This window comes from Bos mutus, chromosome 12 (genome assembly GCF_027580195.1).
Source record: "Bos mutus isolate GX-2022 chromosome 12, NWIPB_WYAK_1.1, whole genome shotgun sequence".
NCBI classification, from domain to species: Eukaryota; Metazoa; Chordata; class Mammalia; order Artiodactyla; family Bovidae; genus Bos; species Bos mutus.
The window spans coordinates 33155733-33183433 of NC_091628.1; the positions used below are offsets into that span (position 1 = coordinate 33155733).

Consider the following 27701-nt stretch of genomic DNA (forward strand, 5'->3'; position numbering starts at 1 on the left):
AAAGAGGTCCATTTCTTCACTCTTTAGTGTGGAACTCTTATCTACTTTACAGGAAACAAAATGTGATACCAGATGATCACAGATTAAGAATTAATGATAAAATAAGAACTAGAAGGGAAATATTGAAATTAGAAAGTCATTCTTTACTTTCAAAAAATTTGGCATAAGAGTCTTTCAAATCCAATTCTCCCAGAATATTTAAATATTAGATTGAAAAAGTGTTAGACATTCAGTCGTGTCTGACTCTGTTGCAATGCCATGGGCTGTAGCCCACCAGGCTTCTCTGCCCATGGGATTCTCTAGGCAAGAATCTGGAGTGGTTAGCCATTCCCTTCTCCAGGGGATCTTCCTGACCCAGGAATCGAACCTGGGTCTCCAGCATGGTAGGCAGATTCGTTTATTGTCTGAGCCAATATTATTAGATTTGTTGTTTTTCAGTTGCTCAGTCATGTCTGACTTTTTACAACCCCATGGAGTGTAGCATGCCAGGCATCTTTGTCTTTCACCATCTCCCAGAGCTTTCTCAAACTCATGTCCATAGTGTCAGTGTTGGTCAATAATGTCATCCTCTGTTGTTCCCTTCTCCTCCTGCTTCAATCTTTCCCGGCATCAGGGTCTTTTCTAATGAGTCGGCACTTCACATCAGGTGGTCAAAGTATTGGAGCTTCAGTTTCAGCATCAGTCCTTCCAGTATATATTCAGGACTGATTTCCTTTAGGATGGACTGGTTGGATCTCCTTGCAGTCCAAGGGACTCTCTAAGAGTTTTTTCCAACACCACAGATCAAAAGCATCAATTCTTTTGCAACTCAGCTTTCTTTATGGTCCAACTCACATCCATATATGACTACTGGAAAAACCATAGCTTTGACCAAATGGACCTTTGTCTGCAAAGTAATGTCTCTGCTTTTTAATATGTTGTCTAGGTTGGTCATCAGAGAAGGCAATGGCACCCCACTCCAGTACTCTTGCCTGGAAAATCCCATGGATGGAGGAGCCTGGTAGGCTGCAGTCCATGGGGTCGCTAAGAGTCAGACACAACTGAGCGAATTCACTTTCACTTTTCACTTTCATGCATTGGAGAAGGAAATGGCAACCCACTCCAGTGTTCTTGCCTGGAGAATCACAGGGACGGTGGGCTGCCGTCTCTGGGGTCGCACAGAGTCAGACACAACTGAAGCAACTTAGCAGCAGCAGCAGCAGCAGGTTGGTCACAGCTTTTCTTCCAAGGAGCAAGCATCTTTAAATTTCATGGCTGCAGTCACCATCTGCAGTGATTTTGGAGCCCAAGAAAATAAAGTCTGTCACTGTTTCCATTGTTTCCCCATCTATTTGCCATGAAGTGATGGGACCAGATGCCAGGATCTTAGTTTTTGAATGTTGAGATTTAAGCCAGTTTTTTCACCCTCCTCTTTCACTTTCATCAAGAGGCTCTTAAGTTCCTTTTTGCTTTCTGCCATAAAGGTGGTGTCATCTGCATATCTGAGGTTGTTGGTAGTTCTGGCAATCTTGATTCCAGCTTTGCTTCATCCAGTCCAGCATTTCTTATGATGCACTCGGCATATAAATTAAGAAAGCAGGGTAACAATATATAGCCTTGATGTACTCCTTTCCCAATTTGAACCAGTTTGTTGTCCCATGTCTAGTTCTAACTGTTGCTTTTTGACCTGCACATAGGTTTCACAGGAGGCAGGTAAGGTGTCTGGTATTCCTATCTCTTGAAGAATTTTCCACAGTTTGCTGTGATTCACACAGTAAAAGGCTTTAGTGTAGTCAATAAAGCAGAAGTAGATGTTTTTCTGGGCTTCCCCAATGGCTCAATGGGTAAAGAATCAGTTTGCAATGCAGGAGACACAGGAGATGCAGGTTTGATCCCTGGGTGGGGAAGATCCCCTAGAGAAGGAAATGGCAACCCATTCCAATATCCTTGCCTGGAAAATCCCATGGATGGAGGAGCCTGGAAGGCTACAGTTGATAGAGTTGCTAAGAGTCGGACATGACTGCACGACTTCACTCACTCAGTCACTCAGATGTTTTTCTGGAATTGTGTTGCTTTTTCTATGATCCAGTGGATGTTTCAGTTTGATCTCTGGTTCATCTCAGTCAGTTCAGTTCAGCTCAGTCACTCAGTCGTGTCTGACTCTTTGTGATCCCATGGACTGCAGCACACCAGGCCTCCCTGTCCATCACCAACTCCTGGACCTTGCTCAAACTCATGTCCATTGAGTTGGTGATCCCATCCAACCACCTCATCCTCTGCTGTTACCTTCTGGTCCTGCCTTCTCTTTCCCAGCATCAGGGTCTTTTCCAATGAGTTAGTTATTCACATCAGGTGCCCAAAGTATTGGAGCTTCACCTTCAGCATCAGTCCTTCCAGTATATATTCAGGACTGATTTCCTTTAAGCTTGATTGGTTTGATCTCCTTGCAGTCCAAGGGACACTCAATAGTCTTCTCTAACACTACAGTTCAAAGCATCAATTCCTTGGCACTCAGCCTTCTTTATGGTCCAACTCTCAAATTCATACATGACTACTGGAAAAACCACAGCTTTGACTATATGGACCTTAGTTGGTAAAGTAATGTCTCTGCTTTTTAATATGCTGTCTAGGTTTGTCATAGCTTAACATCTGGGAATTCTCACTTCACATACTGTTGAAGCCTAGCTTGGAGAATTTTGAGCATTACTTTACTAGATTGTGAGATGAGTGCAATTGTGCAGTAGTTTGAACATTCTTTGGCATTGCCCTTTATTGGGACTGGAATGAACATTGACCTTTTCCCATCCTGTGGCTGACTCTTCGTGACCCCATGGACTGCAGCCTACCAGGCTCCTCCATCCATGGGATTTTCCAGGCAAGCGTACTGGAGTGGAGTGCCATTGGCTGCATTGGGTCTTAATTATGGCACGCAGGATCTTAGATGTGTCATGTGAGATCTTTCGTTGTGACACATGGATTCTTTAGTTGTGGCACACAGGCTCAGTATTTGTGGTGTGCAGGCTCAGCACATACTCAGAAATATCTAGGCTTTCACAGAAAGTCAGCAGTGTTTGAAGTGGCTGGTTGCTAATTCACATTGTCCACCTCCAGAATGCTCTCAGGGCTTCCCAGTTGGCACAGTGGTAAAGAATACACCTGCCAGTGCTGGAGACATAAGAGATGTGAGTTTGATCCCTGGGTCGGGAAGATGCCCTGGAGGAGGGCTTGGCAACCCTCCAGTATTCATGCCTGGAGAATCCCATGGACAGAGGATTCTGGCGGGCTATAGCCCCTGCGGCGGCAAAGTCAGACACGACTGAAGTGACTGAGCAAAGCAGCAGCAGCAATGCTCTCAGTTACCAGAAAAGTAGACGCTGCTGTTCACACGCAGACAGGACATGCTGCCTTGCATCCCTCCACTCTGCTTGTAGCCAAGGGGTGTCCAGCTGTCATCCAGGAGGGGAGAAACCATTACTCCCAGTGTGCAGAGCTCATGTCTTATGTCCCTTTTCTCTTTCCGTCTCTTACAGGATTAGAAACACCTGCCACAGAACTTTGCTGGAAGAGGTTCGGGAGATGGAAAGCAGCGGAGTTCAGGTACTTCGCAGAGACTCTGTACAGAGGTGAGGCAATTCCCTTTATCCTGACTTTTGTGAAAAACCTGTTTCCCTTGTTCTTTCCGCCTCCTGCCCTTTCCCTCCCAGGGGGTGGGGATTGACCCGCCACGATTTCCCAGGTCCTCTCGGCATCTTGAGCATTGAATCCCCAGGAGGGCAGGCCCCTCTTCTGCTGCACCCCTCCATGGTCTTCCTTTCAATCAATGGCTCTTGGCCCCAAATCCTGAGGTCCTCCTCAATTCCTCTTCCTCACATCCCACACCCACAGTGTCAGGAAATCCCATTCCTCTCATTAAGACTTTAACCTCTGCATGCACACCAGCTCAGAGAGAGATCAGTTCCAACTGCTTGACATAACCTGGGAGCTGTTCTGAGTGAAAGGACCATGGGTCTTCTCAGTAACCATGTCAGACATTTGTTCTGGGCTTTCACTGGAGGCCTGAGTGTGACCTGGTTTCCAGTTGGCATTCTCTGAATCTGGAGTGTTTTTGCAGGGGTTCTAAGGCAAAGAATCAATCTTTGGAATATGCTGAATACCTACTACATTTAAGTGCTTTGTTAGGCTTAAAGGAAAGGATGGAAAACAACTGATGGTGTGGCTTGGGTAAAGAGACCCAAAAGCACATTTAAAAGTTCTAGGGGAAGCAACATTGTAGTACAGGCAAATCTAAAGCAAATGAATGGGGTGATCAACCAATATCCATGTATTTGGCACCTACTGAGTATGTAGGTCAGTTTTCATTCCAATCCCAAAGAAAGGCAATGCCAAAGAATGCTCAAACTACCACACAATTGCACTCATCTCACATGCTAAAGTAATGCTCAAAATTCTCCAAGCCAGGCAATACGTGAACCGTGAACTTCCAGATGTTCAAGCTGGTTTTAGAAAAGGCAGAGGAACCAGAGATCAAATTGCCAACATCCGCTGGATCATGGAAAAAGCAAGAGAGTTCCAGAAAAACATCTATTTCTGCTTTATTGACTATGCCAAAGCCTTTGACTGTGTGGATCACAATAAACTGTGGAAAATTCTGAAAGAGATGGGAATACCAGAGCACCTGACCTGCCTCCTGACCTCTATATGCAGGTCAGGAAGCAACAATTAGAACTGGAAATGGAACAACAGACTGGTTCCAAATAGGAAAAGGAGTTCGTCAAGGCTGTATACTGTCACCCTGCTTATTTAACTTATATGCAGAGTACCTCATGAGAAACACTGGGCTGGAAGAACACAAGCTGGAATCAAGATTGCTGGGAGAAATATCAATAACCTCAGATATGCAGATAACACCATCCTTATGGCAGAAAGTGAAGAGGAACTAAAAAGCCTCTTGATGAGAGTGAAAGAGGAGAGTGAAAAAGTTGGCTTAAAAGCTCAACATTCAGAAAACTAAGATCATGGCATCTGGTCCCATCACTTCATGGGAAATAGATGAGGAAACAGTGGAAACAGTGTCAGACTTTATTTTTTTGGGCTCCAAAATCACTGCAGATGGTGATTGCAGCCATGAAATTAAAAGACACTTACTCCTTGGAAGGAAAGTTATGACCAACCTAGACAGCATATTAAAAAGTAGAGACATTACTTTGCCAACAAAGGTCCATCTAGTCAAGGCTATGGTTTTTCCAGTGGTCATGTATGGATGTGAGAGTTGGACTGTGAAGGAAGCTGAGTGCCGAAGAATTGATGCTTTTGAACTGTGGTGTTGGAGAAGACTCTTGAGAGTCCCTTGGACTGCAAGGAGATCCAACCAGTCCATCCTAAAGGAGATCAGTCCTGGGTGTTCATTGGGGGGACTGATGTTGAAGCTGAAACTCCAGTACTTTGGGCACCTCATTCGAAGAATTGACTCATTGGAAAAGACCCTGATGCTGGGAGGGATTGGGGGCAGGAGGAGGAGGGGACGACAGAGGATGAGATGGCTGGATGGCATCACCGACTTGATGGACATGAGTTTGGGTAAACTCCGGGAGTTGGTGATGGACAGGGAGGCCTGGCGTGTAGCAATTCATGGGGTTGCAAAGAGTCAGGCACGACTGAGTGAGTGAACTGAACTGAACTGAACTGAGTATGTACCATCAATAGTATCAAGTGTGATGAGAATGAAGAGTGGCTAGGACTCTCGTACAATCAGTTTGGATAACTGGTCATTCTAATCCATTTAAGCAAACACCTATCCTGTGACCCTGCAGCTCCATTTCTAGGTATTTACCCAAGAGAATTTAAAAAAAATATATGTCCACATATTCAGATACATGAAGCCATAAGAAAGCCTGAATCAGATTCAACCCCTAAAATATTTCACTGAGACTCATTAGCAAATTATAGTCTGCCAGGCTCCTCTGTCCATGGGATTCTCCAGGAGAGAATACTGGGATGGGTTGCCATTTCCTTCTCAAGGAGATATTCCCAACCCAGGGATTAAACGCAGATCTCCTGCACTGCAGGCAGATCCTTTACCATCTGAGTCACCAGAGAAACTCTGTGTTATATATATTTTATATATATATGTAAAACTGTGAAAAATCAAAGATGAAGAGAGACTCCTTGAAGCTGCAAAAGAAAAGAAGTTAATGATACAAAAGGGGATGCCCATGAGGCTATGAGAAGAAATCTTCCAGGCTGAGAGAGAGTAGGGTGTCATGCTGAAGGAAAAAAAAGTACCAACCAAGAATACTTCACTCAGCAGAGGTATACTTCAGAAGTGGAGAAGAGATAAAGAGTTTTCCAGACAAGCAAAAGCTGAAGGCATTCATCACCACTAGACTGGTCTTCAAAGGGGGACTCCCCTGGTGGTCCAGTGGTTAAATATCCATCTGCCAATGCAGGAGAAATGGGTTTGACCCCTGGTCCGGGAAGATTCCACATCTTACAGAGCAACTAAGCCTGTGCACCACAACTGCTGAGCCCACACAGCACAGTTGTTGAAGCCCACGTGCCCTAGGGCCCGTGCTCCACAAGAGAAGCCACGGCAGTGAGAAGCCCACACACCGCAACTAGAGAGCAGAGCCCGCTCGCCACAACTAGAGAAAAGTCCGATGCAGCAGCGAAGACCCAGTGCAGCCAAAAAAAAGAAAGGGAAAGAAACGTTAAAGGGACTTCTTTAAGCCAAAACAAAAGGGCACTAAGAAGTAAAAGGCAAAGGTGTGGCAGTATGAATCTAAATGATAAAGGTAAATAAATAGTAAGATTCAGAATAATCTCATGTGAAGGTGGTGAGTTTAATCACTTATGAACCTGCACTAATGTAAAAGTTAAAAGACAAAAGTAGTAAAAATAACTAAAACCACAATCATTTGTTGATAGATACATGAGATAAAAATAGGTAAATTGCAACATCAGTAACCTAAAGCACTGTTGTTGTTTGTTTTAGTTGCGAGGTTGTCTCCAACTCTTTGTGACCCATGGACTGTAGCCCGCCAGGCTTTCCCAGGCAAGAACACTGGAGTGGTTGCCATTTCCTTTTCTGGGGGATCTTCCCAATGCCAGGATCAAACCCATGTTGGTGAAAGTGTAAAGTTTTAAAATGCACTCTAACTTGAGTTTTTATCAACTTAAAACAGACTGTTACCAATATAAATTGTTTTATAAGTGTCATAGTAGCCACAAAGCAAAAGCTTATATTAAATACACAAAAGTAAAGAAAGAGGAATCAAGCTTATCACTATAGAAAATCATCAGTTCACCAAGGAAGAGAGCAAGAAATGAAAAAGTTGTAGGAGTTCAAGATTCTTGGTTCTCTCACTGTTGACTTTCCCGCGTGGTCCCCCAATCAGCCTTGGGATCTGGAGAAGCTTTCACGCCCAGAGCCGACCTGTCTTGACATACACTGTCAAGAGTCTCAGACTGGGACTTCCCTGGTGGTCCAATGGTTAAGAATCTGCCTGCCAATGCAGGGGAAAACAGGTTTGATCTCTGGTCCGGGAACTAAGATCCCATATGCTGATCCCTGGTCTGGGAAGATTCCGCATGTCGCAGGGCAACTAAGCTCACACTCTACAAGTACTCTAAAGCCCGTGCACCACAAAAAGAGGAGCCACCACAGTGAGAACCCGCACTCACAAAACTAGAGAAAGCCTGTGCAAAGCAACGAAGACCCAGTGCTGTCATAAATAAATAATTTGAAAAAGAATCTTGAACCACTCTAGATGATGGCTTTGCTGTAAGAAAAGGAAACTGGGGCAAAGATTCTGAAAATACATGCCATAAGATCTCTAAGGTACTCTCAGAGGCCTGAGAAGAACAGGATATTCATTGTTCAGTTCAGCTCTTTGGAGAAAACAGGAGGGCTGTACATGAAGCAGTTATGTACAGATGTGAGAGTTCGACCATAAACAAGGCTGAGTGCCAAAGAATTGATACTTTCGAATTGTGGTGCTAGAGAAGACTCTTGAGAGTCCCTTGGACAACAAGGAGATCAAACCAGTCCATCCTAAAGGAAATCAAGCCTGAATATTCATTGGAAGGGCCGATGCTGAAGCTGAAGCTCCAATACTTTGGCTACCTGATGCGAAGAGCCGACTCATTGGAAAAGACCCTGATGCTGGGAAAGATTGAGGGCAGGAGGAGAAGCAGGTGACAGAGGATGAGATGGTTGGATAGCATCATCAACTCAATGGACATGAGTTTGAGTAATAGTGGGGTATGTGTATCTGGGCTATAGTGAAGGACTGAGGAGCTCGGCATGCTGCAGTCCATGGGGTCACAAAGAGTTGGACACGACATAATGACTAAACAATATAAGAGATGCTCACAGCAAAATACTATTTTAGAAGCATCTTGCCGAGAGTGTCTGGATAATATCCATTTTATTTTAAATGTAAGAACATTCTCCAAGTGGTAAGGAAGTTTTTTTTTTAACTTTTACCTTGAAACTTTTTTTTCCTCCAACAAATCCCTTTAAATCTGCTTCCCAGGTGGCACTAGTGGTAAATAACTTGCCTGCCAATGCAGGAGACACAAAGATGCAGGTTCAGTCCTTGGGTTGGGAAGATCCCCTGAAGTAGGAAATGGCAACCCACTCCAGTATCCTGGCCTGGAGAATCCCATGGACAGAGGAGCCTGGTGGGCTACAGTCCATGGGGTCACAAAGAATCAGACACGACTAACACAACTTAGTACGCAACGAACTAAAGCCAGTCTGTGTTTGATTTAGTTTCAAGGTGGAGGAAGTGAATCTCCAAAGGTCCGCGAGTCCCAGGCCCTGTCAGGTGATCTTCCGGAACAACTCTGTTGACCTAGGTGCCCCACGTAAGTCACACGCACAACATGGAGATGTCATTGACTCACAGAAGGATGGGCGGTTAAACGTGAGGTCCTCCTCCTTGAAGGCACATGCTGAGTGAAATAAGCCAGGCACGAAAGGACAAGTACTGTGTGACCCCACAGACATGAGGTCCCGGGAGCAGTCAGATTCTCAGAGGGAGAGCAGGGTTTCCAGGGGAGGGGCGAGGGGAGTCTCAGGTTGCGGAGGCAGAGAGTTCCGGGGCCAGAGGGTGGGGGTGTCTGCATAGCCTTGTGTCTGTTCTTAGTGCCACTGAACTGGACACTACATGTCCTTAAGATGGTAAACTTTATGCTACATGCATTTAACCACGTTTTTAAAAAGGTGACTGCCTGAATTTTTAAAAACCATTAATGCAGAACAAGGAGACCATTTAAAATGCGAAGACATCTTCATTTTATAAGGGTGGGGCTGTTTTCATATTTTTATTTTTCACAGCCCTCAGCATTTAAGATAAAGTGAAGGACAGTGGTTTTTCCACCTTTTGCAGTTTGCATTGCCGACAGAGCCTGGACTTGTGCTTGGGGGAGGGGGGTGGGGCTCTGTGCTCAGAAAATCTTCTCAGGGACTTGCTGCCACAGGGCACTCCCTCCTGTCCCCACAGCCACACAGAGAATCCGTGACAGCTGAGAAGTGCCAACCCAGATTCCACCTTGAGATTCTGGGTGGATCCATCCCGAGTGGGAGGAAGGTCATCCCCGGGAATGGGAAGCCACTGATACCTGCATCCAGTGCAATACCATGGTGAAAATGGCCTAAAACAGTGGTGCTCCATGCACCGTCCTTAACCCAGGAGCAGAAGTGTCACCCGGGAAGTTGCTAGAACTGTTGGCTCTTGTGCCCCACTGCAGACTCACTGAATCAACCGTCTGGTGGTGGTGCCCACTGTAGTTTGAGAACCGCTGGTCCTGCCTTTGTGCGGGGTACCAGGCTTCTTACCAGCTCCTGGGCGGCTCTCCATGCAGAGAAGGCTGTGGACCACCACATCCCTCTCTCCTTCGACAGACAAGCACATAAGCCAGTTCACAACACATGGACACAAGTTACGTTTTCTTCTGCTAAAGAGCATGGCCACTCACAAGTAAATCCACTGTCACCAGTGAGCCATAGTAAAGCTTGGGAGTGTGTGGAAGCAGCATGTGCTCGCTCAGGGTCGTGTTTTAACCTAAATGTATTAATATTGTTCAAATATGAGACTGCTCTAGGTCTGACCTGCCAAGGTCAGAAGTTAGAGAAGAGCGGAAATACTCATCAGCTCTCCTCATTGCCCCACAAGAGCTGGTATCGCTTTCAGAAATGATTCTAGGATTGATTCTCCCAGAGAGAGAGAGAGTGCTGGTCATGAGTTATTTCCTCTGGGAACTTCTACCCATGACCCTGTTATTCATGTCAACTCAAGTAAACCACTTTGAATACTTAGTTAAAATCAGCTAAATTTTTAAAACAGAGACATTTCCAGCATGGTGGACTTTTTTTTTTTTAACCAAGTTTAATATTAATATTGCATGTTGTCCCCCAGCATGTTTTCAGCTTCAAAACTTACCTTTCTGAGTTCCAGTTGTAGGTTTTAGTTTTAAGACTCAGACTGTTCCAGGGCCCCTTCTCTTGAATGGTGGTGGGAAAATGTAGTGAGGGACCTGTGGGTCCCCTCTTGAGCTGCTCAGACTGGGCTGGGCCACAGGCCCATAGAGACAGGCATGAGCCCCTGGGCCCCTTGGCCAGACTGCATCCTCCAGGACATGGCTCTCAGGGAGCATCAGGCACCACATCAGAATCCTTGGGAGAACTTTAAAAAGCACCCAGTGATGTCCAGCCATGCAGATCCATTGGCCCCAGAAAGAAGGATGCAGAAAGGGCTTCGTCAGTGGTTCTGATGCAGCTAGGTTTGCAAACTGCTCCATCACCAAGCCCTCCCCAGACCTTGCCACTCTCCCTGTCTCAGCCATCCCTGCCTGAGGTGGCCAATGTGCCCCAGATGGGGAGGGGTTTTGATTTCTGTTACCAGAATGTTCACTGTACATATTTACCTTCTAACAGCATCCCCATGCTTTGCTCTTTCAGATGGATATGCGTTTTCTCAGGTAGAACGAGCTGTGATTTCTCAGGAAGAACTAGTCCGATCTTATGACACCACCAAAAACAAACCCCAGAAGACTTTTTCTTCTGCCACCTTGGAGTAAGAGCTGGGGCCCCGAGTCCTACCCATTTGTGTCCGTTCTGGGGACAGCTGCAATGAGCCAATGCTCCTCAACACTCCTCCTGTGACTCCTCCTCCCTCCTGTGACTCTGGCCGGTTTGTTATTTCTATACTGATTAAATCACTATCCTTGGGTATAAATGATGGGGAACCCTATATGCTTTTTCTTAATTTGTCTTCAATGTTTTACTTTATTTTTCCTGTAGCTGTGAGATGATTTATCAGTTGAGCCTGAAGTATAAAATTCAAAGTATTAGTTTTACCAAAATTTAAACTTTGGTACAGGTTGTTTTGGGGAAAAAAGGTCAAGGATGTTATGTTGCATAATAAGCTTGTCTTGCTTCATTGGAAAGGGGTCATGCAGAAAAGTCACAGACTAAGGGGCACAGGCAGCATATAAAACATTTTTCTAAGTAGAATGTCCTGTCCTGTCGTGTTGGAGTTATATCTGATGAGTATGAGATGTACACCATATTCTTGGTTCCAATGAACTTATCTAACGAGTATAGTGTAGACTGATCTTGGGCCTCCAAACCAGGTGTGCGAGAACGACTGTATCTCATTCTCCCCTGATTCCCCCACACATCAGGGCCAGTAGAAAATTCAACCTCATTCTTTTTTTTTCACCCTCAGTCATTCTTGTGCTTCTGCCTCAGGTGTGTATGAACTCTGCAGGGTTTCAGATGCTGCAAAGCACTGGGCTCCTCCATTCTTCTGTCATCTGCCCACACAGGTCACCATTAAAGACACGTGCTTTCTTTTGGCCTGGCCGTTTTATGAGGCTTCTGTGCCAGGGATAGGGCACCGGAGCCTCTGGGGAGCTGGGCCCCCATGCCCATGGTCTACCATTCCTGTCTTGGGGCGCACTGTCTGCCCAGTGCACTCTGAGGGGGCAAAGAGATGTCTCTCAGATCTCTCCCGCAGTCCAAGGCATAGAGCCCCCTTCCTCAAGCCCTGTTCTACCTCTTGAGTTTTTAGAAGTGAAGACCAAGAATTCTTGTAAACTATGTCAATTTTCTGTGCTGCCAAAGACCCTTCTGAGGAAACAAACAGAAAATCCCGAGACCTGTTTGAATGGAAATAAGACAACAAGGAAAACACTGGGAGAAAAGCCCATAAATACCTCAAAAAGTTATCCACAAATATATAAAATGTGGTATAGCCATAATATGGAATGTTATTCAGCTGTAATAAGAATAAAACACACACAAAATGGATAAACCTTAAAAACATTATGCTAAGTTAAAAAAAAAGCCAGTCCTAAGGGGGCTCATGGGCTTCCCTGGGGGCTCCGTGGTAAAGAATCCACCTGCCAATGCAGGCCACATGGATTCAATCCCTGGGTCAGGAAGATCCCTTGGAAGAGGGCACGGCAGCCTTCTCCAGTACCCTTGCCTGTGAAATCCCATGGACAGAGGAGCCTAGTGGGCTATGGTCCGTGGGATCGCAAAAAGTCAGACACAACTTAGCGACTAAACAACATCAAGGGGCAACATACAACACGATTCCATTCACAAGAAAGTCATAAGCAAATCTATAGATGTAAAGTAGACTAGTGGTTGCCTAGGGCTGGGGGTGGAGGGGTTGAATGGAAGGTGGGGCGATTGCTCAGGGGCACAATGTGTCTTCTGAGGGTGATGAAAATGTTGTACATTTGGATGGTGGTGGTAGTTGCACAATTCTGTAATAGTCTAAAAATACTGAACTATGCACTTAAGGGTAGATTTTCTGGTATACGAATTATAGCTCAATAAAACCATGAAGTTTTTTAATCACCTATTTCAAAAGTGATAAATTCAGAAATTTCAAAGCTACCAGGTCCATGCTTTTATGTGTTTGTAGCAAAAGTTTATTATGCAGATAGTACAGGCTGCACACTTTGCTAGGGGTACCAGTAGGAAACAAGAAAAACAAGTTGCCTGACACCATGCAAGTTAGAGTGTGCTTAAGGAAAAAGAAAAAAAGAAAGAAAAGCCACCAGGGCTTCCCTGGTGGCTCAGAGGTTAAAGCTTCTGCTTGCAATGCAGGAGACCTGGGTTCGATCCCTGGGTCGGGAAGATCCCCTGGAGAAGGAAATGGCAACCCACTCCAGTATTCTTGCCTGGAGAATCCCATGGACAGAGGAGCCTAGTGGGCTACAGTCCACCAGGTCGTAAAGAGTCGGACATGACTGAGTGACTTTACTTTCACTTCACTTTCTAAGGAAAAAGTATTACATGCCTACTTTACTTTGACAGCATCTCACCTGTTACCTGAAAAATATCCTTTCTCCAGCCAGTGAGGCTTACTGAGAAAAGATTTCCTGACCAAAAACCAACCCAATGATGGACTATCCTCTGTTAATTATTTGGGAAAATGTCTTGTTCCAAAGCTCCTTGTTAAAGCCTCATTTCTGGGCAGGAAGCCTTTTTGGGAGGCTTCTGTGTGGAAAGGAACTTATTAATATTAAAGACATGTGCGGTCTCTTGCTGGCCTGCGTTTTCCAAGGCTGGTTGCTCAAGCTTTCCATCCACTGTTGCTGTTTGATTGGTTTCTTAAGAACTAGGACACCAGGTGGTCTATCCATTTCCTGGAAATACAGGCCAGCCTCAGCTTCAAGTGGCTTCGGGGATTTGATCCTTTCTGGGGATGTCTGCACTTGGTCCACTACTGATCCACAACCTAGTATTAATAGAATGAAACACAATATTAGCCGGAAAATAAACGATTGTACACCCACGCTCTGAATGCCAACCTCTCAAGTTGGGTTTTTTGTCTAGTTTCCTTAAAGTTTTTACATTTATGAACTGTGCGCAGAGACAGCAGCCACATTCAATACTCTGAAAACCAAAAACAAACAAAAATTGAGTAAGATACCCTTGGACAAGTCACTTCTCCAGAATTTTGTTTCTGCAGAACACGGATTCCCTGCGCGTTCACCTCTAGGGCGCCTCTTTTCTGCGCACGTGGCTAGAGACCCAGAACGCTCTGGGAATCCAGGCGCAAGGAGCGTGCGCAGGTGCGCCTGGTGCGGAGCGGGGCGGGGCCGAGCGGGGAGGAGCGGCGCGCGCTCGGAGAGCGTGGAGTGCGCGCGGGGTGGAGTCTGGGTGGTTCACTGAGAGCCGGCAGGTCCTTCCAGTTCGCGAGGCGAACGCCACACCCGAGGGCAGGAAGCAGGCCTCCCGAGGCGCCCCCAAATTTCAAGCAAGGGGCTTCCCCGGGCAGCCACACCCTGTCCCAGCTCCTGAAAGGCCACTTAAGTTCGTGGCTCCCTGGGCTCTTTTTCCCAACCTCGGTCCCTCCAGCCCCACCAGTTGAGTGCGGGACGCTGGGCCGGCCGGGCCTAGGAGAGGGAGGGGGTGACAGGCTTCAAAAGGGTCGGGGCTCGAACCGATGCGGGGGCGACTTGGGCGCTGGAAGGGCGAGACAGGCCTTCCCTCCCTCTGCGCACCCCCTTGCAGTGCAGGTGAACAGGTCCGGGGAGTGGAGATGGAGGTGGGCGCAGGAGTGTGCACAGGTGTGTGCGCTGCACGTGCTTGTGAGTTCGCTAGAGGGGAGAAGCGCCCCGACACCCCGTTGGGCATCGCATGTCCTCAGACCCAGGGGTGGGTCAGCCGCAGCCGGGCCCGTCTCTTCCGAGGTCCAAGCTAGCGGCTGTTCTGCGCGTGGACGCGCAGCTGGGCTTGTTTGAGACTCAAATTCGCGGCCCACTCCGCTACTTGCGGAGTTGGAAATTCAGCGTTCCCCGACGTGTCTGTGAGTTAGCCAGCTAGTTCACTTGGAGTCCCCACACGCACGATGCACTCCGGCCCGCAGGGGAGAAAGCCCGGGTGCCCAGCTGTGGGTTTTTGCACGCGAGGAGTGCGCGGGGCCTCGGACGCACCTGCTAGCAGATCTTAGTTTCTTGGCCCCTTAGGCGCCCAGGTCTGGCTGAGCTTCATGAGAGTGGCCAGGACCCAGAAAACCGTGTCATCAGTGAGTGCCTGGTGCCCAGTTCGGAAAGAGCATTGTACGTGCCATGGGTCTCTGTCTGGGGTGGCCCTGCTGTTGGAAGCTGCTGGGTTGCATTTGCAGAAGGGAACCCTGAACTCCTGAGCTTTTCAGAGCAGACGAGGGCTTCAAGGAAAGAAGTCTTTGGATTTAGACAGTGGGGATTTAGACCGTGGGAAGCGTGCTATCCTCCCATGGCGATACAAAAACAATTTGCAGTTCCTCCGTGGTGCAGTTAATGTGCACAGCTGAAGGTTGTTTTACTCCACATCCTCCACCTTTGACTTGGGAAAAGTAAGGATTGGCTACTGTTTACACCTGCCCCCTGTGGAGTGGGCAGAAGTGTTGGGGTCGTGAGGGTGTCCTCCCTAGACCAGGAAAACCTCAAGCACGAGGTTGAGGACTTAAAACTTCTAGCTTCAATGGAAGCAAATCCTTCTGATTCTTTGGGTTCACCTAAGTCAAAGGGGGGAGTATTATTCAGTAAAGGCACGCTATTAGTTTTCTTCTGCCTTTCAATACATTGTGTTTGAAAACAGCTGGGTGACCTCATCGTGGAAAGATAGTTTTGTTGGCTGTGAAGCCATAGGAAAGTTTTGGGCAGCCACACAAATCCTTCTTTGAAAAGCAGTGCCTTGTGACTTTGGGCAGAGAGAAGCTGGAGGGGTGGAGCAGGTGGAGACTGGCAGCAAGGTGCTCCCCTAGGCGTGTCCCAGAGGGCTGGGTGGGTAAATCCCAGCAGAATCCACCCCAGCACCGGGGGAGCCAGCTTCTCAAAGTGATCTGACCTCCTGCCAATTGTGGTGTTGATTATTTAGTGTCGTCGCTGGGAGACCAGTGTCTTGTATCTGTGGGACCTCTTGGATGCTGTGGCATTTGTCCTGGGTCAGTCCAAATTGTGCAAAAACAAACCCTTCCTGGGATGTCACGTGCACACCTGTGGTGCTCAGACCTCAGGCTTGAAGAGCTGGAGATGTGGCTCTTGAGGTGGCAAGGAAGGACACTGATTCTTTGAGCCCTGTGTTCTGTTTCCGCCTCTCACCAAAAATCGTGTGTATGAAAAATGCTTTCCCAGAGCCTGCTGTCTGGCTTTTAGTTTTGTTCCTGTTCTTTAGCTATTTGAACTTTTTAAACATCAAATTCCTGAAGCTTCTAGTGCAAGTGGTAACAGCAAATAAATGTAGACCATTCTCTACACTCTTCTGATCACATTATTTTGATTATTTGTCTGCAGGGGGCTTTATTTTCTTCATGGCCCCTTTCTGTTGGTTTGTTTTGATAGCTGCTTATTTGACTGCCTTGGATCTAAACTAGGTTAAAGCAACATTCAGAACTCCCAGCTCCACACAGCTGTCAGCAAACACTCAGCCTCCCGTCGTTTGTTGTTGTTCGGTTGCTAAGTCGTGTCTCAGTCGATGACCCCATGGACTGCAGCCCGCCAGGCTCTTCTGTCCTCCTCTATCTCCTGGTATTTACTCAAATTCATGCGTGTTAATTCATAAAGTATCTCATAAGTAAGGATGGGGAATTAAAATTCATTCACTGTTTTAGAAATTTTCTGAGTCAGGGAAAAATCTACAGAAATCTTTTCCCTTGAAATAGTGATTCAAAAATTCTAGAATGCTGCAAGTCAGGTGGAAAGACAGCAGGGGGCAGGAGAGACCCTTTTCCCTCTGGTCAGCAGCACTTTCTCTGATTTAGGAAGAAAGAAGACATGTCCAGTGTTGACGTTTGTAGCTTCTCCACCTACCAGATCTGCATTTGTTTTGTCCACAGTTTATATATATTTCTATTCCTCCGTCCCCCCGAGCACTGGGTGAAAATCAAATTGGCTGTATATTAACAGCAAATCAAACATCTGGGCTGACAGTGAATATTTGTTTCACATGATTTGCTCCCAGAGCAGCAGCTGAGGCCTGGAAGAGCGTTCCATCCTGGTCATGCAGCTTCCTTCTACTTCAAGGTATTAGGTTGTGTTCAAAGAGGGTTTTCCACTTCCCTGGTGGCTCAGACGGTAAAGTATCTGCCTACAATGTGGAAGACCTGGGTTCAATCCCTGAGTCAGGAAGATCTTCTGGAAAAGGAAATGGCAACCTACTCCAGTATTCTTGCCTGGAAAATCCCATGGACGGAGGAGCCTGGTAGGCTACAGTCCATGGGGTCACAAAGAGTCGGACACAACTGAGCGACTTCACTTTCACTTTAAAGAGGGTTTTAGGGGAAAGAGTTGGACACGACTGATCGACTGAACTGAACTTAGGGGGAAAAAATGGTACCTTTGTGTACAGAGTGGGAAATATTTCCTAGAAAGTACTGCCTGGGAAAACAAATGCCAGTAATTCAAACAAATTGCAAGTGGTAGGCATTATATTGTGTTCAATAATTGTTAAGGAGTTGTTGACTCACTAAGTTGTGTGTGACTGCAACCCCATGAATTGCAGCACATCAGGCTTCCCTGTCCTTCACCATCTCCTGGCGTTTACTCAAAACTCCTTTCATCCTCTGTTGCTGCCTTCTCATTGTCAAGTTACCTGAATGAATTTATAAAAGGTGCTTTGGAAACAGTAGTATTCAACATTTTTAACCCTGTATACCCAGTGATTAAAATAATTTTCCTGTACCTTCTTGAATGATGTTTCAAAAGAAACTTCAAAAGAAGTGGTTTGTCTGTTTTCTTCCTATCAAAATTTTTTGATTGGTGTATAATTGCTTCATGGTTAGTTTCCTCTTCCAAGTAGTCAGTGATCTGAAAACAGTGAATTTTATGCTTGCCCACCTCAGAGATTCAGAGGTGTCTGCCTGCTTTGGTTGGAAAGGAATCAGCTCCATGTTGGGTGCAACGAGGACGTATCCTGTGACTAACAGGAGACAAATGTTAGTTTGCGTCTCTTGTCTTTGATCAAGCCCCTTGCTCTCTTTAGTTCACCTCTCCAGGCCATCTTCAGATCCTGATAGAGTTATCACAATGACGTAACCTTGGCAACTCTGCCAGAGATGGTTGAATCCCCCTGCCCCAGCCTACCCACATGCAAACCCCCTGCAGAATCCACCTGCCTGACCTCCTTCCTGCCTGGGGCTCCAGCACCTCTCCACGGGCTCATCCGGTCAAGATGCCCTGCTGTCCGTTTTCAGACCTGTGTGTCTTTGCAGAGGCTCCAGTCCCGCCTGAAATGTACCATCTCTTTCCTTCACCCAACCGAGATGTCTCCCTCCAGTCTCCTCTGAGCTCTGCTTGGACCTGTTTTAACATCACATACTTTGTCTCCATCCTATGGACTAAGAGTCTCTTCACTCACATTTCCAGGGCTGCACGTGTGTTGTCCATTTGGTAGATGCTCAGTAAACCCTTGCTGGATAAATAGAATTCTGGCCAGGTCTAGGGCTGAACTTTTCTGCAGGTTTAGTTTGGGTTCTCTGGCCATGAGTGGTCCATAAACTGGACTTTTAAAACTCATCCTTATGGAAGGCAGAGGGAAAAAAAAAAAAATCCAGGTCTGAGTAATCACTTGAACCATTATCTTTATTGTATCAGGCACTTTTGATTTCCATCCTGTATTTCAGACAGAGTTCCTGAATGCATGTAGTCAGCTTGCCCTGGCCGAGCATTCAGCAAGGAGCCCACCTTCCGTCGCATCTGTAGCGGCGGCTTCTCGTCTTCTAATCCCACAGTCTCTTGATTCCCAACCAGCTGAACTTCTTGATACTGATTTCAGAAATAGCTTTATCACAATTAACTAAAAGTTAGGCTGTACCAACAAAAAGCACGTTTCTTCTACTGGGTGTGCCATTCTTTAACTTGGAAGGAAAGTTTTTTTTACCTTTTTCCTGCACATAACACACAATTCCCTTCCTCTCTCACACATGCTTCTGCTGTTTTAAAATAGCAACTACAGCTGCCAGTAGAGACTCTTGGGGGAATTTTTAAGGCCACTAATCAGTTTCACAGCTGGAGGCAAAGCACGATGCTGGGGAATATTTTTCGCATGACACACAAGGTGCTTTGACCTTGTTGGGGCAGCCAGAGGGTTAAACTTAAGGAGTAGGGGGAGCGAGGGCCAAGTGATGAGACCACCAGAGGCTCGGCTCCTTCCTCTGACCCCTGCACTGTGCAGAAACTGAGCCAGGCACCAGGGGGATCCCAAGTCCCCCACGAGCCTCTGGGGGCATAGAGCTGGGGACATGGGGACCGCCCCCGCCAAAGTCCTCCCAGAGTCTCTGGAAGTGCTGGGAAGATCAGAGCTCTCAGTTCCCCCTCTGAACTGAGCACAAGCCCCAGACTTAAAATGTATGCAGGAGCAAAGTCCTTCTTGAAGGACACCTCCTCCTACCAATGTTGCTCAGCCTCCAGGGGCATCAGAACCTTGGAGGGTTCCTTGGTACATGGATTGCTGGGCCTCAGTCCAGACTGCTGTCTGCATGGGCCCAAGAATCTGCATTTCTGACCCATTCCCAGGCGACTAGAAACCACTGTTAGAACTTCTTTTCTATCCAAGCAGTTTAGTTTCTTTCACTCAAATATTTACGCACAAGAGAGTTTGTTTCCACCAGACAAGCAACGTGCTTGCGGTGAACAGAGCAGATGAAGAGAGCAGAGCAGTGGTTACCAGAAGCGCCTGTGGGAGAGGTGGCGACTGGCACAGGGGGGTCAGTTGTCTGGTGAGTACGGAAACAAAGGTTTTGGTAGCGAGCATGTTGTAGGGTATTCAGAGACCCAGGATGTTCTGGGAATCCAGGTGCAAAACTTAACTCACAACTCTCAAGTTGTACATCTTTTTAGTCGACGGTTTTGGTGACCATGAAGATACCCAGAGTGGACTTCCTTCCTTCACCTGAACTCCACGAAGAACCAGAGCTTTGGTACCAGCAGCGGCCCCTTGCACCCATTCGCCTTCTTGGGGAATCCAGACAAATATGGGTAAATCTCTCCTGGTTCTCAAATCTCCTGTATTGGTTGAGATTCTGAGTTTTATTTGGCAGCGGAGCAGGTTAGCTGCTCCTTCCCAGTTGGAAAGATACTGGCGGGGGTGGGGTGGGGCTTGGGTGAAATATCCGGGGCATACCCACTCATGGTCTCGACACTGAGTGGGGCTCAGTTGGAAGATACTGAGAAATTCCCACCCAGTCGGGTGGGAGGCTGGGTGAAAAAGCCCAGCAGAATACCCAGCCAGTGGAAAGGTACTGGTCGGGGGCCTCGACTGAAAGAAATCGAGGCATACCCGGGGCTCAGTTGAAAAGATACCGAGGTCACTCCATTGTAGGGGATTGAATGATCTTGGCTGAGTGCATAGGTAAGAGGCTGATCTGACACTTCCTCAATTCAGCTGTCTTTATAGAATTTGTTGGGATAAAAGTGAGGAAAGTACATGAGAGCTTTGCTCCGAAGAGAAGGGACAGGACTCCTCCTGGCCAGTTACGGTTTTCTCAGGTGACTGAGAAATTTACTGGAGTGGTGGAGGCATAGTCCTCATACCATGCAGTGGTCCCATAGGGAAACCCACTCATTAATTAAAATACTTGCTCGTCCAGGGGTCGCACATAAGAACTGGCCATCTAGCAACCTGAGCAGCCGTGGTAGTCTTAGATTTCTGGAGGCAGAACCCGAGACACATAAGAGGGTGAAACGACTCTAGGGTGACTCCTAAGAGTTAAGCTCACAAGCAGCACACGGACCCACTACACAAGTTCACTAGTGATTTTTTATCCCTGACAAATTCAGCTTAAAATGGGAAATACAATCTCGCAAAATCAAAAAGGAGGAGCGTCAGAAAGCCAACCTCCGACTAACACCCCGGCCAAATTCATGTACAATATGTACGGAGTGCATACTTGCAAGTACCTAGTTAATTGGGGAATTTATACTAAAGGAGACCCAAACTTAAAATGGCCAAATTGGGGTTCTTTCTGTATTCCAAAATTGATATTTTTGCTTGCAAAACCAGAAAAAGCTGGCCATAAGATCAGACTGAATGGAATGCTTACTTTGGTATCTAGAAGCTTCTAAAAGAGGAAATAATAGAGTAACTTCTTTGCAGGAAACCAACAAAAAATTGCTTGATATGATATCAGAACTAGGAAAAGCCACTACTGCTAACTCTGTCTCTCCCTTTGCTCCTCTTCTATCTGAACTGCCAGACACTTTATCTGTCCTTCAGCCTCCTGCTGCTGCTCTTTCCCCAGCAAAGGAGGATGAAAAATCAGAAGTGATTATCGTTCCCTTTAAGGAGAAACCTATCACAGGGAGAGGTGACTCATCTTCAGTATTTACCTTCACATTCTGGACCAGTACAGAACTTAGAGCCCTAGCTAAGGAATTTCCTGATCCCAGTCAGGATCCATTGGGATTTTCTAAGGAATTTGAATTAGCCATCCAGGCCTACAAACCTGGGCTTTCAGATCTATATCAACTAATTCAGCTATTAGTTTCTGAAAGTAAAGCAAGGGAATGGAGAAAGCCGGATGGAAACACCCCTTAATGGATTTTGAATCCCACAGTCCACAGGCTCATACTGAATGCAAGGAATTGGCTCAGAAATTACTCAAACTTATCCCAGAGCTTTTTTCAAAGACTGAGGACTGGACAAAAATTCAACAGTGCAAGCAGAGACCAGATGAATCAATTCCAGATTATTTTGAGAGATTTGAAAAAACTTTTAAACAATATTTGGATTTGACGCCTGAATCATTCTCCAGCCCCCAAAATGATCTCATGCTTAACTCCACCTTTTTAGAAGGTTTAGATGAGGATTTGGCTACTTTGGTCAAAAGACACAGTCTAGGTTGGTCTGCGTTGTATACCAAGGGTCTCGTTACACTGGCTGACCAACTTTTCAAAACCATTAGAAAGAAGAAGGATTATCTACCAAAATCATGAACCTTCAGCTGTGCCAGTTAAGTACTCAAAGCCAGCTGAAGGTCAACCAACCCCCATTTAGTTCTCAACTGATAGGAAAACAAAGAGTTTGTTTTTACTGTGGGAAACCAGGACATCAGAAAATGAACTGTAAGCTAAAAAGAAAAAGGCTAGAGGAAGAACTGGGTTTTAGACCAGAATTCCAAGTTAAACAGGAGTAGGGCTGCTGCTCCTAGGGAACATGGGGAGCTTTTCCCCTCCTCCTCTTTAATACTCTGGGAGAAGTAGAAATGATTATAAAAGGAGAAACAATTAAAGCCCTAATAGACACAGGGGCCACCTTTTCAGTTTTAAACCCTACCAAAATTAAAGGCGCTCTCCTTCAGAGTGATACCTCAGTACAGATGGTGGGGGTTTCTAATGAGCCTGTTAAGGCTCCTAAATCATTATCCTTAGAGTTCTACTTAGGGAAACTTAAGGGAAGACATTCCTTTCTTCTGGTAGAAAGTGCTCCTGTTCACTTGATAGGTAGAGACCTGTTAGAAGTTTACAAAGCCCATATTTCCTTTATTCCTAGGGAGAAATGTTTCTAGATCTAAAGGACAATCAGATTTCCTTCATCATATAATGTTTGTGACTCATGATGAGGATGATGCTGAACAAGATAGGTTGCTAGCCTTAGTACCTAAAGAATTATGGGCACTTGATTCTACTGACATGGATGAATACATTCCCCATCCCCCATCAAAATTACTATGGATAAAGGTAAGCCTCTGCCCAGTATTCGGCAGTATCTATTAAGGTAGGAGGCCATAGAAGGAGTAAAACTTTTAATATTAGCTTACACCAAGAAAGGGCTCATTGTGCCTTGCACAAGCCTTTGTAACACTCCCATTTTGCCAGTTAGAAAAACAAATGGCCAGGGTTGGAGATTTGTACAGGATCTGACATCTATCTATGATATTATTATCCCTCGACATTCTGTAGTGCCAGACCCCCATACTTTAGTGTCTTGCATTCCTAAAGGCAGTAATTTCTTTTCTGTGATAGATCTCTGCAGTGCAGCTTTTAGTATCCCTGTACACCCTGATTTTAGTATCTTTTTGCCTTTACTTGGAATGAATGGCAATATACGTGGGCTGTAATGCCACAAGGATATACTGAAAGCCTCACTTCTCCCAGATATTGAAAGCTGATCTAGATGACCTGGACTTCCCTCATAAGTCCGTGTTGATATGATATGTAGATGTTTTGCTGCTGTGTTCAAAGTGTTTGGCAAACAGCCCACAAGACACCTTGTATTTACTCCAGAAACTAACCTTAAAGGGACATAAAGTGTCGAAAGAAAAATTGCAGTTCTTGTAAGACTGATGTAAAATATTTAGGACATATGGTGGTGACCCAAGGACCAAAGAGCAGATGAAACCAAGGAGGGTCTTGGAATGCAGGAACAGAAGAACCAGACCCTTATCGTCTTTCCCTCCCCATGTTGTAACTATTAATGGAACAGTATAAACTGTCTCCCCTCCTACCCCATAGGGAGAAGGTATTTGCCCTACTCTTCCCCCACCCAGTATACATGCCTCATCCAATCAGCAAATGACTCACAAGACCCCTATCCCACTCCTTGTACCCTGGGTATAAAAGTGGACTAAGGAATCCCTGTTCAACATTGGTTCTCCCTTGGGCTGGCCTGCTGTTCTAACAGCGTCTCCCACTCCAATAAACTTTATTTTCCTCTCATTCTGTCTCATGTCTGGAAATTCTTTTCCAACCTGCGCCTGGACCATGACACATAGGCTCTCTAAAGTAAGGGCTTCTGATTGATCTGGATAGAGTGAAGGGCATTCTGGTCTTCGCTGCCCCAAAGACAAAAAAGACAACTGAGGGGATTTTTAGGACTTGCAGGCTGCTTAACCATTATATAACCTACTCAAACAGGACCAACCTGAACCACTTTGCTGGAATGCGGAACATTCCGAGGCCACGGAGACCTTAAAAAACTTCTGGCTAAGGCCCCAGCCCTGGGGCATCCAAATTATGATCTACCCTTCTTCCTCTTGGTTCATGAAAATAAGGGAACTGCACTAGGAGTACTAACTCAACAACGTGGTGGTTACTACCAGCCCATAGGGTATTATAGCCAACAGCTAGATTCAGTAGCCAGAGGCCTCCCCCTTGCCTCCGGGGTATGCTATGTCAGATCACAGAAGAGACAGTCATGAGTCACCTCACTATCTTTGCTCCTCATTCTGTGCAAGCCTTACTAAATTCTCATCACACACAACATTACTCAACAAGTAGACTAACTTCCCATGAGATTGTCTTGCTCTCGCCGAATATAACTATTCACAGAAGCTTAACCCAGCTACCTTGCTGCTGGAGGAATCAGGTATCAAAGATGAAAAACATGATTGTATTGTTTTTAACAAAATCTTTTATCCCCCAGGATTGACCTCTGAGAAAGCCCTATGGATAATCCTGATTTTATATAATTCACCGATGGGTCATATTTGCAAGGACTTCATGGGAAATACCAAGCTGGTTATGCTGTTTCTCCAGTATCAATCCTTGAGAATGGCCCCTTACCTGATGTCTCTTCTGCCCAAGAGGCCAAATTAATAGCATTAACCAGAGCCTGCCAACTGGCAAAACAGAAATCTGCTAATATTTATTCCAACAGCCGCTACACATTTGTGGTGGCACATGATTTTAGCATGCTTTGGAAACAAAGAGGATTTTTAACATCTGCAGGGCAACCTATTAAAAATGGGAGACAAGTTGCAGAATTATTGGATGCAATTCTGCTACCAAGTGCATTAGCTATCATTAAGGTATCAGGTCATTCAAAAGCTGACACTGCAGAAGCCAAAGGGAACTCTTCAGCAGATCACACCGCCAAAACAGCAGCTCTGCAAAATGATAATAATCAATTAACAACTTATTTCCCTTTTCAGCTTCCTAGTAATCTTACTAACACCCTGTTAAATTTTCAGGAAACAGCTCCGAATGGAGAAAAAGATACTTAGAAACAAAAAGGAGGAAGGTTTGACTCCAATAAAGGGCTGTGCTCACTTGGTAAAGAATCTGCTTGCAGTGCAGGAGACCTGGGTTCGATCCCTGGGTTGGGAAGATCCCCTGGAGAAGGAAACAGCAACCCACTCCAGTATCATTGCCTGGAAAATCTCATGGACAGAGGAGCCTGGTGAGCTGTAGTCCATGGGTTCGCAGAGTCGGGCATGACTGAGCGAATAACACTTAACACTAAAGGGCTGTGGATAGGCCCAGATGGAAAGCCTATCCTTCTGTTTGGAGCTCAATACCCCACTTTACAATATATTCATGAGTTGGCTCACTGTAACCCAGATAAGATGGTACTGTGGGGTAAACAATATTATTGGAAACCATCTATCACTATAGCGCAGAAAGTTTATTCTAGGTGCCCCGTATGTCCGAAATACAACTCAGGAAAGCCACTACATAGTTCTCAGGGAGACTTTCTGTTACCAGCTGGCCCTTTTGAAATTTGGCAGATCGATTTTATCCAGATGCCCCCTCTCAAGGTTACCAGTACGTACTTGTCATGGTTTGCATGTTTTCACATTGGATTGAGGCATTCCCATGCAGATGGGCCACCGTGCAGTTGGTAGGCAAATTAATCTTAGAAAGAGTGACTCCCATTTGGGGAGTCCCTGCAGAAATACATAGTGATAAGAAAACCCATTTCACTGGACAAACTGTTAGGGAAATTTGCAAAATCTGGCTAATTATGCGGCATTTCCACTGTGCTTACCATCCCCAGTCCTCTGGGCTGGTGGAAAGTACAAATGGAACAATTAACATTCGGTTGGCTAAAATTGTAGATGCTTATTCCCTACCCTGGCCAAAGGCTCTTCTGTTGGTTCTCCTCAACGTAAGGTCTACTCCCTTTGGGAAGCATCATTTGTCTCTCTTTGAAATTGTCACTGGGAGACCAATGAGACTAGATGCAGGATTGTATGAACCTATATTATTAAAAGGCGATATGTTACATTATCATAAAGGCTTAATCAAACTCCTAAAGGAACATTTTAAACTTGTTTCTGAAGCTCATCATAGTAATCTATCTTTGGATGAAGATAAGGTATCACATGATCTGCAACCAGGAGATCATGTGTATTGGAAAAGACATCATATAAAGGACTCACTGAAACCCAGATGGAAAGGCCCTCATCAGGTACTCTTAACTAACTCATGTGCAGCAAAATTCAAGGGAATTGACTCTTGCTTTCATTTTTCCCACTTAAAAGGGGCCCCTGTTCCAGACTGGACTATAGAAAGGGCTACTGATCTCAAACTCACTTTAAAACAATGCTTGAATAGAGGAGGAGCTACACTCACTCCAGGATGAGAAGGTGACGACGTCAGAGGTAGACAGCTTGCCCAAGACGCTGGACCTGACCCATATGATCATTTATAATGTTTTCCTGACTTCTTGGACCTTTGCATATGAATCAAATGTTTTCATGGCATGGGTACAACCCTATGCTAATTTTAAAAATCTGTCCAATTGTTGGTTTGTGGCCAGTTAACCTGCAGCTAGTACTTCTGGGTTGCCTTGGTCTCCCCTTCAAGGCTCTGATTGGATAGCTCTTAGGGAATTTATTTTAAAAGAAAGAGAGTTCAACTCTGTTTTGTCTACTCCTGATATTACTAGATGGGATCCTCTCAATTGGCCAATTAATAATACCTGCTCTGACCCTGGCCATAAATTTAAGTTTTCTGTTAGGATTACTCAAGCTCCTTCAGAGCAACAAGCTAAATCGCAATCAAAAACTGTAACTTCTCGTCTATTAAAAGGAAAACTTCCACATTATGGGATGGATCCATGTGGTTAACACCAGGATATGGTCACTTAAGTTTAAAAGCTCCCCTATGTTGGGGACAATTAAATCATACTAAGGATGATCAGCCTAGTAATATCAGGAAACTAGGCTGGTTGCCTTATGAACAATGCCTACATATTATTACCCTTAGAGAGAGTGACTGGTATGGAACTGACTGGGTCAGATGACCAGAGATTTGCTGGGTTGCACCTAATGGAACTCAGTGGATTTGTGGTACTAATTTATGGCCTTGGCTTCCATTGGGATGGATAGGAAAGTGTACCCTGGGATTCTCATGGATGCAAGGTCTTATACATAACAAATTAGAGGTAACTCTAGCCAATCTACCATTGATGTGAGCCTGATGGGTCAAACGGTCTGTATTCCACCGGTATGATCATTTAGCAGCTATTCTTGTGCCTCCAGTAGGATTAGAGGATGTAATTGCCCATTTGAAGCCTTAACAGCTTTCACTCAACAAGTTTTAAATGGTAGTAACCAGGCTATTAGCCTGTCGACCTCTGAGGTCTCTACGATGAGAAAGGAAGTGTTACAAAACCACATGGCCCTTGACATCCTTGCAGCATCTCAGGGAGGCACCTGTGCCATAATTCAAACTGAATGTTGTGTTTTTACACCTGATGAATCCTCTAATATAACACATTTGATGAACCATATGAAAAATAAGATTTCTGCCTTAGGTGACCCACTCCCTAGTCTTGATGATCTTTTAAAATACTGGTTTGGTGTGGGATGCTCACGGCTAAAACATTTACTTATAATTTCACTAATGTTATTAACTATACTATTGTATTTTGCCTGTTTTACAAGATTATTATTTCTTGTATTACCAAGTGTATGACAGAGCTTCCAATCAGATTAATGATGACTAGACTTGAAGCAGTTGATCAAATGTATAGCTCTGTTTGTGATCAATGA

At 45.5% G+C, this 27701-nt stretch overlaps 1 protein-coding gene across 1 annotated transcript in view; it reads left to right on the forward strand.

Annotated features, from left to right (window-relative positions):
- Positions 1-27701, forward strand: part of LOC102277904 (phospholipid-transporting ATPase IB) — a 124906-nt gene that overhangs the window by 84535 nt on the left and 12670 nt on the right. The window contains exons 34-40 of the mRNA XM_070380822.1: positions 3510-3602; positions 8753-8847; positions 10943-11057; positions 14058-14317; positions 14655-14813; positions 14974-15066; positions 21225-21290. Coding sequence (XP_070236923.1) covers positions 3510-3602; positions 8753-8847; positions 10943-11057; positions 14058-14317; positions 14655-14813; positions 14974-15066; positions 21225-21290 — 881 coding nt within the window. The remainder of the gene's footprint in view (positions 1-3509; positions 3603-8752; positions 8848-10942; positions 11058-14057; positions 14318-14654; positions 14814-14973; positions 15067-21224; positions 21291-27701) is intronic.